This window comes from Danio aesculapii, chromosome 25 (assembly GCF_903798145.1).
Source record: "Danio aesculapii chromosome 25, fDanAes4.1, whole genome shotgun sequence".
In the NCBI taxonomy this organism is placed as follows: Eukaryota; Metazoa; Chordata; class Actinopteri; order Cypriniformes; family Danionidae; genus Danio; species Danio aesculapii.
Window position 1 is genome coordinate 19,132,672 of NC_079459.1, and position 15,714 is coordinate 19,148,385.

The 15,714-nt window shown below is 37.3% G+C and overlaps 2 protein-coding genes across 2 annotated transcripts; both read left to right on the forward strand.

Moving 5' to 3' along the window:
• The first annotated feature begins 7,459 nt into the window (after window positions 1-7,459).
• LOC130219027 (fibroleukin-like) lies at window positions 7,460-8,003 on the forward strand. The gene has a single exon (XM_056451297.1). It carries the CDS (start codon window positions 7,554-7,556, stop codon window positions 8,001-8,003), a length of 450 nt encoding a protein of 149 aa, XP_056307272.1. The 5' UTR covers window positions 7,460-7,553.
• Window positions 8,004-10,318: 2,315 nt separating this feature from the next.
• Window positions 10,319-13,153, forward strand: LOC130219144 (fibroleukin-like). Its single transcript, XM_056451434.1, is given in 4 exon segments — window positions 10,319-11,196; window positions 12,177-12,308; window positions 12,311-12,801; window positions 12,804-13,153. Coding segments are annotated over 4 exon segments (1,113 nt in total). The 5' UTR covers window positions 10,319-10,778; the 3' UTR covers window positions 12,876-13,153.
• The last annotated feature ends 2,561 nt before the right edge of the window (window positions 13,154-15,714 follow it).

Consider the following 15,714-nt stretch of genomic DNA (forward strand, 5'->3'; position numbering starts at 1 on the left):
ACTAATTTTTGCGATTGTTTTACTATGACAGAAAACGATCAAACTACTTGCGCTACAAACAAGTGTGTTCATGACTATACTTAAAAAGTAGAATAATATAATAAGAAAAGATCAGTTTGCAACATGCAGCACAACATGCTATTTTTAGCATATAATAATCAACAGAAGTAAATAAGACCAGAAGTCTTGAGCCAAAAAGATTCCAATTTAAAAGCGGTTATTTTTTATGATTGTGTTGCAATTGCATCGCTTTACTTTTGAGAGCATTTATCCAAGTGCCAGTGCCTTGCAAGTCCTGAAAAATGTAGCCCAGCATACCATTAATTTATTCTGTGTACACTAGCCTATGCATTCATTTAATTCCCAGCCTTTCAAAGTGCACTTCATTTGACACATACATGTACACAGGCATTCACATTACTGGCCTAATGATATGTTGCCACAACTGTTACAACTCATAACGTTTTTGTATTCTTTCATGCTAGAGCTGTACGAATGGAGGAAATCTCTTTGCATAATCTCTACATACATGGCAACAGGAAATCTGCTGCAGACAACTAGGAAATTTAGGTTGATATATAAGTTTTATTCTGTGGCATTTTTCCACCCTCTATTCAAAAAAATCTTTAAAGGGCACATAGTTTACCTCTTTTTTATGATTTAATATTAATATATGGTTCTTCTAAGTGTGTCAGTTTAGGTTCAGTTTTTAAAACACAATTCAGATTTTTTTTATTATAATGTGTTAAAAAGTGTCATGATGGGGGCGTGTCCACAGTTCGCTGATTTAGGGGTGTGTTGCTTCAAATGTAGACTAGTTTTCGGCTTCCCGCCCAACGTAACAAGGGGGCGGGGCCATGAGCTCACCAGGCAGACTGAGAGAAGGAAAATCATATGTGTCTTTGTACAGTTTTACAGCCAACTGTGTGCTAGTTTCAAGTGCCGAGCTTGTACACAGAAACTAATAACCACGCACACTGAATTAACTTTGACTGAGGCACCGGATGCGCCGCTCGAAGCCGCGACACGGCACACCAGACACTCTCTGTGGCGCGGCAGATACATGAAGTGTCCCGAATCGTCGCGCCATGCATTTTTGAATTCTAAACATAGGTTTCTGCAGTGGTCCGCGGCGCCCAGCCGTCGACTTGAGTGTACCCTGATAGAAACCTATGTTTAGAATTTTAAAACGCATGCTAGGTAAGATCACAGGGCGCTTCTGGGATCGCGAGAAATGCAAACGGCTGAAGTATAAGGTAGACTCAATGAGAAGTACACATGTTTGCAAACCTACCTAAAGATACAACCAATAATTCCGATTAGAGCGATAATGTGGAGAATAGTGCTCTTGTGTTGAGCCCAACGAGCCTTGCATCTAAAAATAGAGCTAGGGTGTTCCTTTAGTGTTATCGCTTCGACTCACGCTGAAAATGGCGGACGTGAATCAACAAACTGAGGATATGATGATGCGCCTGTCAATCAATATTGGTGGGCGGGGGGACCGCTCTCCTACGTAAAGTTGCGGTCGGTTTGAAAACCGCTCCAATTGGTCCACCGTTTTTATGTTGTTAAATTGAAAAAAAAGCACTGGGTGTGCTTATATTACCCCAATATGACGGTCTATACACCATACATGCACATATGTCTGTCTAAACAGCTTGAAAAGTAGATTTTTTACCATAGGTGCCCTTTAAAGTATTATTTAATTTTTATGTTGCCAAATGTGGTTTGTGACTTAAGAAAAAGCACAGCACCCCCCTGATAAATTATGGTCCCATGGCAATGTCTACAGGTGAATCTATTGTTGCTGTAGTTAGAGAGTATTCCAGTCGGTTCTGTTTAGGAAATTGGTCTTTGACAGCCCCAAGGCACAGTTTGCCAAAAAAAAAAAAAAAATTAGCAGATGTGTTCTGTTCATAATAAAAAACTAGTTACAAAACGCATAGTATTCTGAAAGCAAAATTACGTCACATGCACCACATGATTGCATCCCTATAAAGTTGAAGTATACTTGAGGATTGAGGCCAAAGGATTGTCATCTCTCCTTGGTGGTCAGATGCAGTTCAGGTCATAAACCCCACCCTCTGTGTAAACAAAAGGGACGTGAACCTAATAAAAACAAACAAACCGCATTTCAAATGACTATTATTATTATTTCATAAGGTTTTCGATCCTTTTAGGTATTCTTATCACACTCAAGGTGTTCATTTTTTCTATATGTTTGGTTTGATTGAGTTATTTGGATGCTGATGTTAGCGTGATGTCATGATTGTGTATTAGCGAATGGGTCTGTGGGAGAGTTTGGGCGAGATTATGATACCTGGCTGCTCTTTCATGATCACTACAGTACAAATCCAAAAAGTCTGGGAAATTTTAACTTCAACTGGCTACAGTGAAAGAAAGCGGAGATCATCTGTCTTATAAAAGAACAAAATGGAGGTGACAAAACAGATGCAATGTGAATGGTCAATATTATGCAAAATTAACAGTTTCTAATTTAGTTTCAATAGGAATCCATTCAGTCATTCATTTTCTTTTCGGCTTAGTCTCTTTATTAATCTGGGATCACCAGAGTGCAATGAACCGGCAACTTATCCAGCATATATTTTACGCAGCAGATGCCCTTCCAGCTGCAACCTATCACTGGGAAACATCCATACACACTCATTCACACACATACACTATGGTAATTTAGCTTATTCACCTATACCGCATGTCTTTGGACTTGTGGGGAAACCGGAGCACATGGAGGAAACCCACGCGAACACGGGGATAACATGCAAACTCCACAAAGAAACGCCAACTGACCCAGCTGAGGCTCGAACCAGCGACCTTCTCGCTGTAAGGCGATCGCCACCGTGCAATAGGAATCCACAATAGGAATCCATCTAAACTATTTTTACACATAAATTGCAGCAGAACATTTTCTATCACAGTGTTCCTGTGCTTTAAGTATTTTGTCGTTCTGAAGCTTTCTCTACTTTGATTGGTCAGAGTCTTGAACAGTGATATGAACAGTAAAAAACTTTTTTTTTTTACTGCATTAGTTGTTTTGCCATATGAATTTAAACTTAATTTCTCTACTTTTGGAAGTGCAAACAGTGTCTAACATCTTATTCAAACTTTTTTTAGATCATTTAGCTACAGGCAATGAAGACCGTAGACTGGTATTAAGCAAGAAAACTATGTGCTGCAAGTAAAAATAGCTGACAACTTGTTTTCTACTTGTATAAAATTGGTTACTTTATTGTGGAGAAACAAATAATTTTTTGGTTAGCAAAAATCTATTTTACACACCACAGAAAAAAGGGGGAAGGGCTTAACGTTTTAAGTTTAACATTATCATAATGCATGTTTTGTGAATAAATATATAATTTACAAAGCGTCATCTTAAAAAGAAAGAGACAGAGAGAGAGCAAAATGAAGTCTCCAAACATTTAAGATTAAAAGTTAGAAATTACTCATTTCATTTTCAGGTTTGTTTACAGATAGGTTACATGCATAAACACAGTTCTCTAAAAATTGTATCCACTAAAAATACAAAATACCAAACCAATTATTACCAAACAATGAATTTTTAACTGCTGCTTGAACACCATCATAAGATAAACAGTTGTTTTTAGATTTGGTGATAATTTTTGCAGATGTTAAGCAGCAGCTGAAACAGACTGGCATTCAAAAATGAACTTGATTTGTTTGCAATCTACACCGATTCCCAAGATGAATAGGTCATTGTTTGGCAGAGTAACTCTGCAGCTAACATGTGCTTTTAATTGCAGCTGAGTTAATGCAGACTACGATGTCTTATAGATTTTCAGCTGAGAATTAATCAGGCTAAACTAAATTATTATTCCAGCCTGTCATCAAAATGCTAAAGATCAGTTCCTGACATAAAAAGGGGTAGCTTATGCCAAAATGAAAACTGTCGTCAACTTCCACAGTCTTTTAAGTTTTACACTTTGTGATCTTCCATACTGCACGCCTGACACCATTACCGCTTCCCCCCAAATTGATCTGACATATTTATTACATTATAATTACTGTAATTCCAGACTTTCGTGCAGATCCTGCACGCATTTACAAATCAACTGTTTCAATTGACTCCAGAAGATCATCACCGAAAAACAAAAGTCAAGTTGTCGCCACAGTGAGAGGAATCTGTGCGAGCGTTAGCCAGTGCTTTAATGAAGTCAAGGCTTTTGTAATGCAAACAATCGCTCTTGACGTTATCTGTTGTTGATTGCACTGTAACCATCAACTCCAGATGTCCCTTCTCCAGTCTGAAATCTGGACAAAAGCCGGCAAATCACCTTACATGGGTTTCCCACACAATTTGCCTTCATTTGTGTTATATAACTGTAGGAAAGAGGTTGAGTGCACTTGTCTGTTCTTTTATCACAATTACATAATAACCACTACCACAACATGCAGATGTGCCGGCGTAACGATCGCTAATGTGGTACTCAAACCCATCTGACAGGTCAAATGTTCTGTAAGATGGTTTATTGGAAAAATTGGAGTGTTTACACAGACAGCGACACCGATGGGCTGAATCATCCCAGAGGGATTTCAGACCCTGACATCTAAAAGGGCACCGCACAATAACCGTCCTGTCCATAAATGGTAAGACTTGATTTGTGCTAATAAAACCAGGAGTTGGATTGTAATTCCTCTATTAAAACTTGTAAAGCGAACATTTTAAAGACAATCACTTCTGTTTGGAATCTGTAAACACTGGTTTGGGGATTTTCAAAAATTAAGAGAGAATTGGATTGCAACAGTTTCCATTCTTGCTTAGTGGCCTTGGACTATTAAAGCTTCAATGTTTATATGGTTGTTACAACATTTCTCGAAATGGACATTTTCAGTTTGTTGTGGGGTCACCACATCTCTTTAAAATCAACATTTTGAGTTGAGACTGTTAACAAAGGATGTTTTTAATTTTATATCCATTGTGTCAATGTGGGCTATTCAAAACCCTATTGAAGGAAAGTTCATTCATTTTGGTGTTTGGCAGCCATCTTGGTGATCAAACTGCGGACTATTTGTAGTCAAGCGATCTATCAGAATGGGGAAAAATAAATGTCTCAGAATATGCTTGACTAAATGGCATGCAATTAAATAGGAAATCTCCTGTACAATATCATCACAGATGCTTCAGAGTCCATGCAGTATTATACTTCATAGCAGACGCCTGAAAACAATAATGTGTCTCATAATTGTAATTTGTATGTTTTATCTTGACATACATCCGATTGACACGGTTTCTGAAATGAGAAAAAAATATAGGGTGGTGCATTGATTTTGTCTATTGAAAACCGATTGGATTGTTGGAAGATGGACTTTACTTTCAAATGGAGGAGGAACATTTCAATCTTGGACTATTACGCTCATTGTTTATATGGTTGTTTACAACATGTCTCGTAATGACATTTTCAGGTTGTGTAGGGTCGCCACATCTCTTTAATACCAACATTTTAGTTGAGACTGTTACAAAAGATGTTTTTCATTTTACATCCATTGTGTGGATGTGGGTTTACCAAATCCTTGAATGAAAATTCTTTATTTTGGTGTTTGCAGCCATCTTGGTAACCAAAGTGCAGAACTATTTGTAGTCATGCGATCTATCAGAATGGGGAAAAATAAACATCTCAGAATATGCTTGACTAAATGGCATGCAATTAAATGAGAAATATCCTATCAACAATATCATCACAGTCCATGCAGTATTATACTTCACAGCGGGATGACTGAAAACAACATTGTGTTTCATAATTGTAAGGAAAAACAAGCTTGTGTAATTAAGCCATGTTTAAAGTTGACAAGAAGATAATATTGTCCTTTTTTCCCCAATCTTCACATACATCCGATTGACACGGTTTCAGAAATGGAAAAATTTTTTTAGGATAGTGCTTGATTTCGTCCTTTTGAAAAACCGATTGGATTGTTGGAAGATGGACATTATTTTCAAAATGGAGGAAGATTGTTTTATCTGGTTGTTTACACATTTCTTGTAATAACATTTCAGTTAGTTGTGGGGTTGACACATCTCTTAAATCACAATTTGTTGTTGAGACTGTTAACAAAGGATGTTTTTCATTTTATATCTATTGTGTGGATGTGGGTATTACCAAAATCCTTTGAGTGAAGGTTCATTCATTTTGATGTTTGGCAGCCATCTTGGTAACCAAACTGCAGAATATTTGCAGGTCACGCAAATGGGGGAAAAATAAATATTTCAGAATATGCTTGACTAAAGGCATGCAATTTAATGAGAAATATCTTGTCAACAATATCATCACAGATGCTTCAGTCCAAGCAGTATTATACTTCACAGCGGACACCTGAAAACAATAATGAGGACAAAACGAAGGAGGATTTGAATCTTGGACTATTATGGATTCATTGTTTATATGGTTGTTACAACATTTCTCATAATGAAGGTGTTTCACAATGGTAAGAAAAAAATTTGAGTGTTAAATTAATACATGTTTAAATTAGAGTAACAAACATATACAGCACCTTCAAAAAAAAAAAAACCAATACTTTGTTCACACAGCTTTGAATCTTCTGTGGCTTGGATGCATATGTCAGTGTGTGTGGCGTGCTGCTTTATTGGCAGGATGTTGGGAAGCTGCTGCCATCAGATCCTCGTGCATATGCATATCTGCACATGTGAGAAAGGATATGACATATGCATAGAATGCATTGTGTGTTCTAGATTAAAGACTGATCGTAACTGGGATGGTTTTGATTAAACGTCAGAGTCAGCCAATGCAAATGACTTTGACAAATCATATTCTATTTCTTAGTTCTGACACCCTTAAAAAGGGTTCAGTATCTGAAAACATTAAACAGCAGATATTGTAACCCAGCTTAATCAAGTTAAAATAACAACAAGACAAAAAATTAAATCAAATTTAAACCATTAACCCAACAATGATTGTGCAAAAAATATTATAGTTTCACAAATTACCTCAAACTGTAAAGTGTGGGTTGACTACTGCAAAAATGAGAAATGCATCATAGAGTAAATAAAAATAGTGTAATAATTTTAGGAACACAACTGGAAAACAAACAAATAACAAGATTGTCTGTTGTTTGTATATCATCATGGCAAGAGCAACACTGCACAAAATTCACGATTTTTCCCCCTTTAAAATCTGACAGTACTTAAAACAAGATACATTTACACTATGGTACCTTGGAAGAGATATAAACGTTGTGTGTTTAATGCAAGTGCATTTAGGTCTTTAAATTTGCACTCTTCAAGAGACATTCACTAAAAAAGCCTTACGCAGTAATAAATATATCCTGCTTTAAATCTCAAGTTTTATTTGTTTATCCCTAACAATCAATAACGATATACTGAACATATTCTGATTATTCTCATAGGAGGTTCTTACACTCCTCTGTTGAGAGTCATCATAGAGCATCGCCCCTCTCTGAGCTCTCACACTTCTATAAAGGGAGGTGGTCCTCCAATCCCTCCTGTTCCTTCTCTCTCATACACTTCGACACATTGAACAGAACTGCTCACCACAAAGGACACAATGTGGTTTGCTGTGTTTTACATATGGGGAACCATCTTGGCATTTTCTGTATGTGACATCTGCCCAGAAACCTCTGAGGATGCTGCTTCATGGGTAGAACTGAAGCCCCAGGGACACTGCGGGGACGAGGAAGACTTCTGCCCTTATCGGCTCACCCTCCCTGCTCTCTCCATCCAGCTGCCCAGGCCTTTTAGGGAGCTGGAAGAAATGGCTAAGGAGCTGCAGAACCTAAAGGAAGTTGTGAACCAGCTAAGGAGAGACTGCCAAGAATGTAAGGACAGGCACAGTGATGGGAGGGGTGGATGGACAGACCATAGGGACGAAGAGGAAGGGAGACATCAAAGTTTACGGCATAACATCAGTATCAAGAACACACAAAGTCTTGATGGAGAAAAAGTTGCTCAAATCTTCTCTTCAACCTTACCACAGGGAGACCACATCAGAAAGTGAAGGAACCATCAAGGGGTCTGAGAAAAGGCCCAATCATTCGATTCTGGAAGTTCGGGAATGGGATATTAATCCGAGGATTGATCTAAACCAAGGTACAACAGATCGAACATCGGAGATGAATAGAAATGTAAAAATATTTAACCCCTTACTTGATGAGGTACCTGAGGATATTTCAAAGGTGCCTACACCTGTAGGGACAGAAAAGGAACTAAAGCGGCAGTGGATTAGCAGAACCGTCCCTTCCCATGAAAAAGGATGATATACAATTTGTAACTCATGTGAAACAGCAGCCAAATGTTCTCAGGGATGGACATTCAGGGAACATAAGTGACATTCTGACATTGAGAAGAAGAGTGCAGAATGCGCCTGATCCAGATGGATTAAGAGATCCTAACATAAGGACATCAGATTTAAGCACATCAGCAGGGAACAGAAGAGTTCTAAACTTTTCTGGAGCAGGTAGACCATTGAGGCCAAGGGGTTCCTACATAAACAGTAGAGTTGTCAAAGTTAACAATGGAGACAGATTGAAGAACCCTGCTGTCATGAGAAAAACTAATCCACAAGTTGAGGAAACGATGGATACGATTCAGCCAGAAGAGGCTGGCTTTTCTCCAGCGAGGAGTGGCATTATGCGGGTAAAGGAAACCAATCCTCATATAGCAAACACAAAATCTGGGACAATCAGAGGATCAAGTCCATCAACAGATGACCAAAACAAACAAGACTTCAGTAGGGTTTCTGGTCCCAAAACAGACGATAAACATGTAAGCCAAGTAACTATAGTTAGAGAAGACAATTCAAGAAACATAAACATGACTGAGATTACAAGACTCCCAACAAATCTGAGGAAAGAAAAACAAGGTAATGTGAGCCACACAGACACAATTAAATCGTTCTCCAGCATTATGAATCAAGCCGAACAGCCAAACACAGTTAAAGAGGAAGAGAAGCACATTGGACTGAGTGAAAGTCTGGTAATTATTAGTAGCTCCGCTGTGAATAGAGAGGACTTGCCTTCCCCAGGAAGACAGGTGGAAATTGAAAAATATCTAAACCCAATCACAGAGGGTAATAACGGACAAATTGGTTCCACAATTTTAGATAAGGCTGACAGAACTCTTAATACAAGGACAGTTAATCCAATGTCTCCAGATCTTACAGATAAGATACAGCCAGAAACGTTCATCGTGGGGGCAATTGAGGAAACAGGTTTTAACTCATTAAATGCAGAAACTGTGAAGGAGGACATCCCAAGCCACAGTAAAGGCACTTATTCAGAAGACTTTGTGAAGCCAACTATTGTCCCAACTGTAAAGAGCAAAACAATAAATAGTAATGTAAGAATGACCAGTAGGTTTAAATCACCTGTGGGAGGCCATGGGGCAAGGAGAACTTCAATAACTCCACTCAAAGTTATGCCAGAACAGCCTCAGAACAGCAAGAAAAACATCAGCATGACACACGAAGTGAGGCAAGAAGTAAAGTACGTAATGCCAAGCCTTCTAAGTAACCCAGACACCACTGTGATGTCTCCTACAGGCCCCAAACTGAGACCTAATGCGACAGGAAAAATGTCAGCAAACAGAAGTGTTGGGGTACCTTCAAAATTGCCTATCCCAGTTAGAAATGGAAATATTCCCAGGAAAAACGTCTCAGGAATAATGAAACCAATTTATACAAGGAGGAAGCCAAACTTTCAAACTGAGATGAACACAAACAGAGGCATCAAGACAAAGGTAAGCACAAGGAATCAATTCTTCAGCCCCACTGGTGTAACACCTATTGTAGGAAGGGATGAAATCAAACACATCCCACAGGTGATAACATCAAATGTACTGGATAATCATCGGTTGAAAAACAACATTACAGAACCAAAATCACAACCAGAATCTCAAAATGCAGGTGACTTCAGAGATTTGGATAAGGTTCAAGAAGCTATGAACAGAGCTGAAGACAACAGTGAGATTTTGTTGATCTCAAATCATGAGAACCATTCACAGGATCCTAACACAATGCAAAGTGGCACAAGAAATTCACCAGCTGGAGAAAAAGAAAGATCGATCATTAGTTTGGGAGGTGCAAATAGTAATGGTCAAAACCCATCTGAAGGGGACAAAATCAGCAGTGGGAAAAAAAGGCCAACTGCATCCACCTTAAAGAAAGAGTTACCTAAGAAACCAGGTGCATCTCTGTTTATAACATCGACTGACTCTTTTACGGACACAGAGCATGGAGACAGTACGAAAAATATTCACATAGTGACAAACACACATGTTGAAACCTCTAAAAATCTCAGTCGGGATACACCAGAAGTTTTGAAAATACTGGACCGGCACCAAATGTGAGGTCAACTGTATTACATAATAATTGGTTAAAAAACAACAATACAGAGTCAAAGTCCCCTTCAATCTCTCAAAACGCAGCTAATGTGCAAGATTTGGCTAAACTTCAACAAGGTAAAACACAAGTTAGAGACAATAGTGAAGCTGTGTTGATTTTTAACACTGAAAACAGAGAAGAGGATACAAACATACAGCAAAGTGAAGGATCTAATTCACCTACTGGCAAAAAAGAACGCAAAACATTTAGTTTGGGAACAGCTGATAAAGTGGATAAGAAGAAAAAGGGCCAAACGCACCCACCTTGAAGAAGAAAGAGTTATTTAAGGAACCAGGAACAACACAATTCACAAACTCAACAGTTTCTTTTACAGACACACGCCACAGAGACAGTACAAAAAACAATGGTTCAGTGACAAATGCACATGTTGAAATGCCTAAAAACGTCAGTCGGGACACACCCATTAGTTTTGAAAGTATAGGAGCAACAAAAGAACTGGAACATATTAAGCTTAATAAAGACAGAGTAGATGAAATCCCTGGAGATGTATTATCTAACCCAAACACTGTGGACACAGCCAATAGTTATAGTGGAGGGAAGTTTGCAATACCAGTTGTTTTGGAAACGCTTACAAATACTGAAGAAATCAAGGGCTCAAAACTTTTCTCACTTAGCCCTGAGGACACAGCTGAGGGATTTAAATCCCATGCAGTCAGCGATGAGGTAACAGAGAGAGAGAAAGCAGAAAACAAAGTCCACAGCACCTGCCTTGGTAATTGTAACACTACATCAACTCCACACTCACAACCCAGTACAAGCCAGACCAGGACTCCATTGGCATATGGAAGAGGTGAGGAATTTTCTTACCCAACACATGTTCTTAATGTTTATTTAAAACATTTCAACCAAGTTGAAGGAGTATTTGCTCTTAATTCACACTCAAGAAAGCACTCTAGAGTGTTTAGAGAATGGCAGCAGCGCATGTTTATTGACACAAAGCTTACGGTATAGTGGAATAAGTCACAGTGACGCTTTGTATAGATTGCACCAAAGGTTTCAGGAGAGTTCAAATAGGGACATCTCTCCAAAATAACCACAGGTACAGGGAACTCAGACAAACAAGGAATCCTGAGACCCCACAATTTATCTTGGGAGTGTGATAGGGTTCCACATTATCCATAACAGGGATAAGTGGACTTGGATTCTCATCTGAATAGCAGATGTTGTGGTTTTTGTGAAGAGGACCAGCTGTAGGCGTCTTCTTTTGTCTGATGTATCAGGATGTGGTGTCTTTGTTGAGCTTGAGTAAAGGCTCAAAAGCTCAAACAATTTTCAGCAATGCATAATTAAAGCATGCTGACTACTTACTAACGATACTGTGCAAATTTACTCATGTATTGACTGGAGACCAAAATTTATCTTAGTGTTGCTTCATGTAAACTCTTAATAAATGACCTAATAATTCCAGGTGGTCAAAACAAACCCTCTAAAATATTAAGTCCACAGAGCGCAGCTTTGTTGTTGACGCATCATATGATCCAGAGATTCATCTGAATGTTTTATTTTTTTCAATTTCAACCCCATTGGGTTTATTTGTACTGAGCTTTCCGCAATGTTCCCACAAAGTATTTTGTGAAGCACTTTCACAAATAAAATGCTTTTGTGAATGTAAACAGCTTCTCTCGTTGTAAACATGACAACAGCAAAGAAATTCTCCCTGTAAGACATGCACATAAATACAAGCATGCAGATTTATGTTGTTTACACACGGTAATAGCATATTTCTTCAACAGTGGGGTGAAGTAACCTCAATGATTTTATGATCCACAGAAAAAGGACCTGCTCAAGACTGCGCTGATCACATTACAAAATCTCAAAGGAATGGTGTATACAGAGTAACGCCGCAACCAAAAAACACATTTCCTGTTTTCTGCGACATGGCGTCCTCGGGTGGAGGTTGGACGTGATTCAACATCGCTTTGATGGTAGCACAAGTTTTAATCGCACATGGGACGAGTACAAGAATGGATTTGGGAAACTAATAGGAGAGTTCTGGCTTGGCAATGACAAGATTCACTTGCTGACAAAGGCGAAAAACATGTCCTTGCGAATTGAAATCGAAGATTTCGAAGGGATCAGAGAATACGCCCAATATGACCACTTCTACGTAGCAAATGAGAGCCAACAATACCGCCTGTCCATAGATGGCTACTCGGGTACAGCTGGCAATGCCATGCAATTTAGCAAAAAGTACAACCATGACCAGAAGTTCTTCACCACTCCGGACAGAGACAATGACCAGTATCCCTCAGGAAACTGTGGAGCCTATTACAGCTCAGGCTGGTGGTTTGATGCATGCATGTCTGCAAACTTAAATGGGAAATATTATCAATCAAAGTACAAAGGGGTACGTAATGGAATATTTTGGGGTACGTGGCACAACATTAACATGGAATATACCCAACTAATGAAAGACAATCTTTTAGGACTGTTAGAATGATGATTAGACCAAAAAACTACTCCAACTAATACTAATACCAAACAGAACTAAATTAAGCTGTCTTTTGAATTCATAAACTGCTGCATTAATACCAGATTTCAGTGTGGTGTCAGAAAATTGGTTTAGTAACTATGTTGTTTAATAAACTGTAAACATAAGCATTGATTTACAAAACTTAGCACTTTTGTGATGCTTTGAAAATAATGTAGTGCATAAGCAATGAAAATATGCCATTTACAGGTTCAGCTGTTATTTTGTATATTGTATTTTTGTAAGTCTGGGGCAATCCATGGCTGTTTACACGGATATATGCTCTTTTTTCCCAATGCAAATGTTTTACGTTAAATAAAAGCATCTGTAATTTTGTTGTACCATTATTGAATTTTCAATTGAAACTAAGTACTATTTTCCATCATTGTAAGACGAAAAGGGGTTCCAAGCATTTATTTTCTTTTAAATTAGAATGTGTCCTATTTAATTTAGTTTTTTAAAGCAAACAAACAAACAAAAAAAACTATTACACATTTTTACAGAAGATACCTACAAAAATTAACTATGTTTCCATCCAAAAATGCGAATGAATTTTATGCGCAAAACTGGATTATCCCATAAAAGACATGTGAATAAAGCAGCGTTTCCATCCAACGAGCCAAAACGAACAAAATCGTCACTTCATGATCAACTGGCGCCCAATATCAACAGTAAAAATGGAAGGAGAAGCTGCTTCATTTTTTCTTCATCTAATAAATGACTAGTGCCTCAGAAGGCAATCCTGACACGCAGTGAATGCTCAGTGGCATTTGAAGGTGTCAGCTGCCAGAGCACAGCCGCTCTGATTCTGGTGGTCATTAATAATATAATAACACTAATACTTAAAAGGTAAGGCATTTTAGAATGACCAAACAACAATTAAGATGGTTTACAGTGTGCTCAGCCTGGTTTGTCCATTACACATTTTTATCATCACATGATCTCTTATAACAAAATCGCATGACCTTTTTTATTTGCGTATACTGAAATTTGTGCAGTAAAAGTGTTTCCATCGTATTTTAAGCGTTTAATCTTTCATCGAATAAAAAGTTTATACTACTCAGTTATGCGCATACGTTTTTTATGCGCATTTTCAAAATTCATGCGCATCATGGCGTTTCCATCAACCGTTTTTTTTATGCACATATTCAAAACGCGCAGAAAAAATAGGTGGATGGAAACATAGCTATTGAGTGAAACAAAAAGGTCTTATCAGGGATATTTAGATCAAGAATCATCCAATGACATTAAATAATTTAAAAATCATTTTAAATATTCATACCAATATTCTTCTAACCAACAGGTTTTACTTTTGCCTATTTATCAAGATGTTTTTCATACTTAAAATATATATTCTTGCAATTTTTTCTCAAAGGTCAGAATAAGTCTGCTGCTTCAGTTTTACATAAAAATGTGTTATGCTGAATGAGGATAGAACTTGCTTTATCTATATATTGACTTTTTTATCTCGAAAAGATATTTAAAGCAATAAAGCAGACACTTTAATTGCATTTACATAAAAAAGTCACAAAATTTTGTATATGTAAAATAATGCAGACACTGAAATGGGGCACTGACCCACATGTGCAAACCCGCCAAAATGCACCTTATATAGTAGAACTGTTTTGTAGTATCAATTAGGTTTTTTGAGAGCATAGTGATTGTGCCAATTTTAGCTTGTTCTCATTTCATTTTGTTAAATACAAACATACATAAAATACAGAATATTACAAAACAAAAATGTTTACATATATTTTTATATCTAAGATAAAATATTTTACATAAATATATTCAAATACTGTATATACACACGTGTGCATTTATACATTCATAACCAGTGTTGGGGTAACACATTACAAGTAACACGGGTTACTTCATAATATTACTTTTTTAAGTAACGGACAAAGTAACACATTACTTAAAAAAATAAGTAATAATATTTTAGTTATTTTTAGATTAATTAATCCACTTTTAAAAAATAGTTTGCTGAATTAAAATTAGTGTAATCAAGCAGAATCACACTCAATGAGAAAATGAGCTCACCATGGAAACAGACACAAATCAAGATGACAGAGCCTTACATTTCTGTGATGGAAGTTTTCTAATTATTTTGAACGCATGGAAGAAAAGGATTACAGTCTCAATGGACAGGGATTTTGAAGATTATTTTATAACAAAAATACAAAGGTAGCAAACACATTTCAACTTTTATTAATCTGTATATACAATATGTATAGCGTCAAGACGTTTTCAGAAGGTAACATTATTCAGTTTTTTTTTAAATAATTTTTTAAAGGTAAATTAAGGTCTTAGGTAGTTATAAGTTATAGTGTCGTTAAATGCAGAGGTCCTCTATTTAAAAAATCAAAAACCCTGCAAGTTCTGAAAGAGATACCAGCCTCAGGCAGGTATGAAGAATAACTCAAAAGTAACGTAACACATTACTTTCTATAAAAATTAACTAAGTAAAGGAACTAGTTACTTTTTTGGGGAGTAAATCAATATTGTAATGCATTACTTTCAACAGTAACTTTCCCCAACACTGTTTATAACAAATATGCACAGCACAGACATCTGTTATGTAAATACAATTTTTGATTAATATTTTGACAGCATTAGTTTCTAAATTTACATCTTCTGAGTCTTGATGAATTGACATTTCTCCACATAAAGCCATGGTCATACTGCTCTTTTCTCCCCATAGCTTTCCATTCACACGCAAGGAAATGCATGTGACAAGTTTTGAAAGTTCCTGCATTCCAAAGTGCAAGCTTGGTTCAAGCTCTGACCTGCGAATTGACCTCTCTGTACACAAATGTAAAAATATGGAGCATTCAC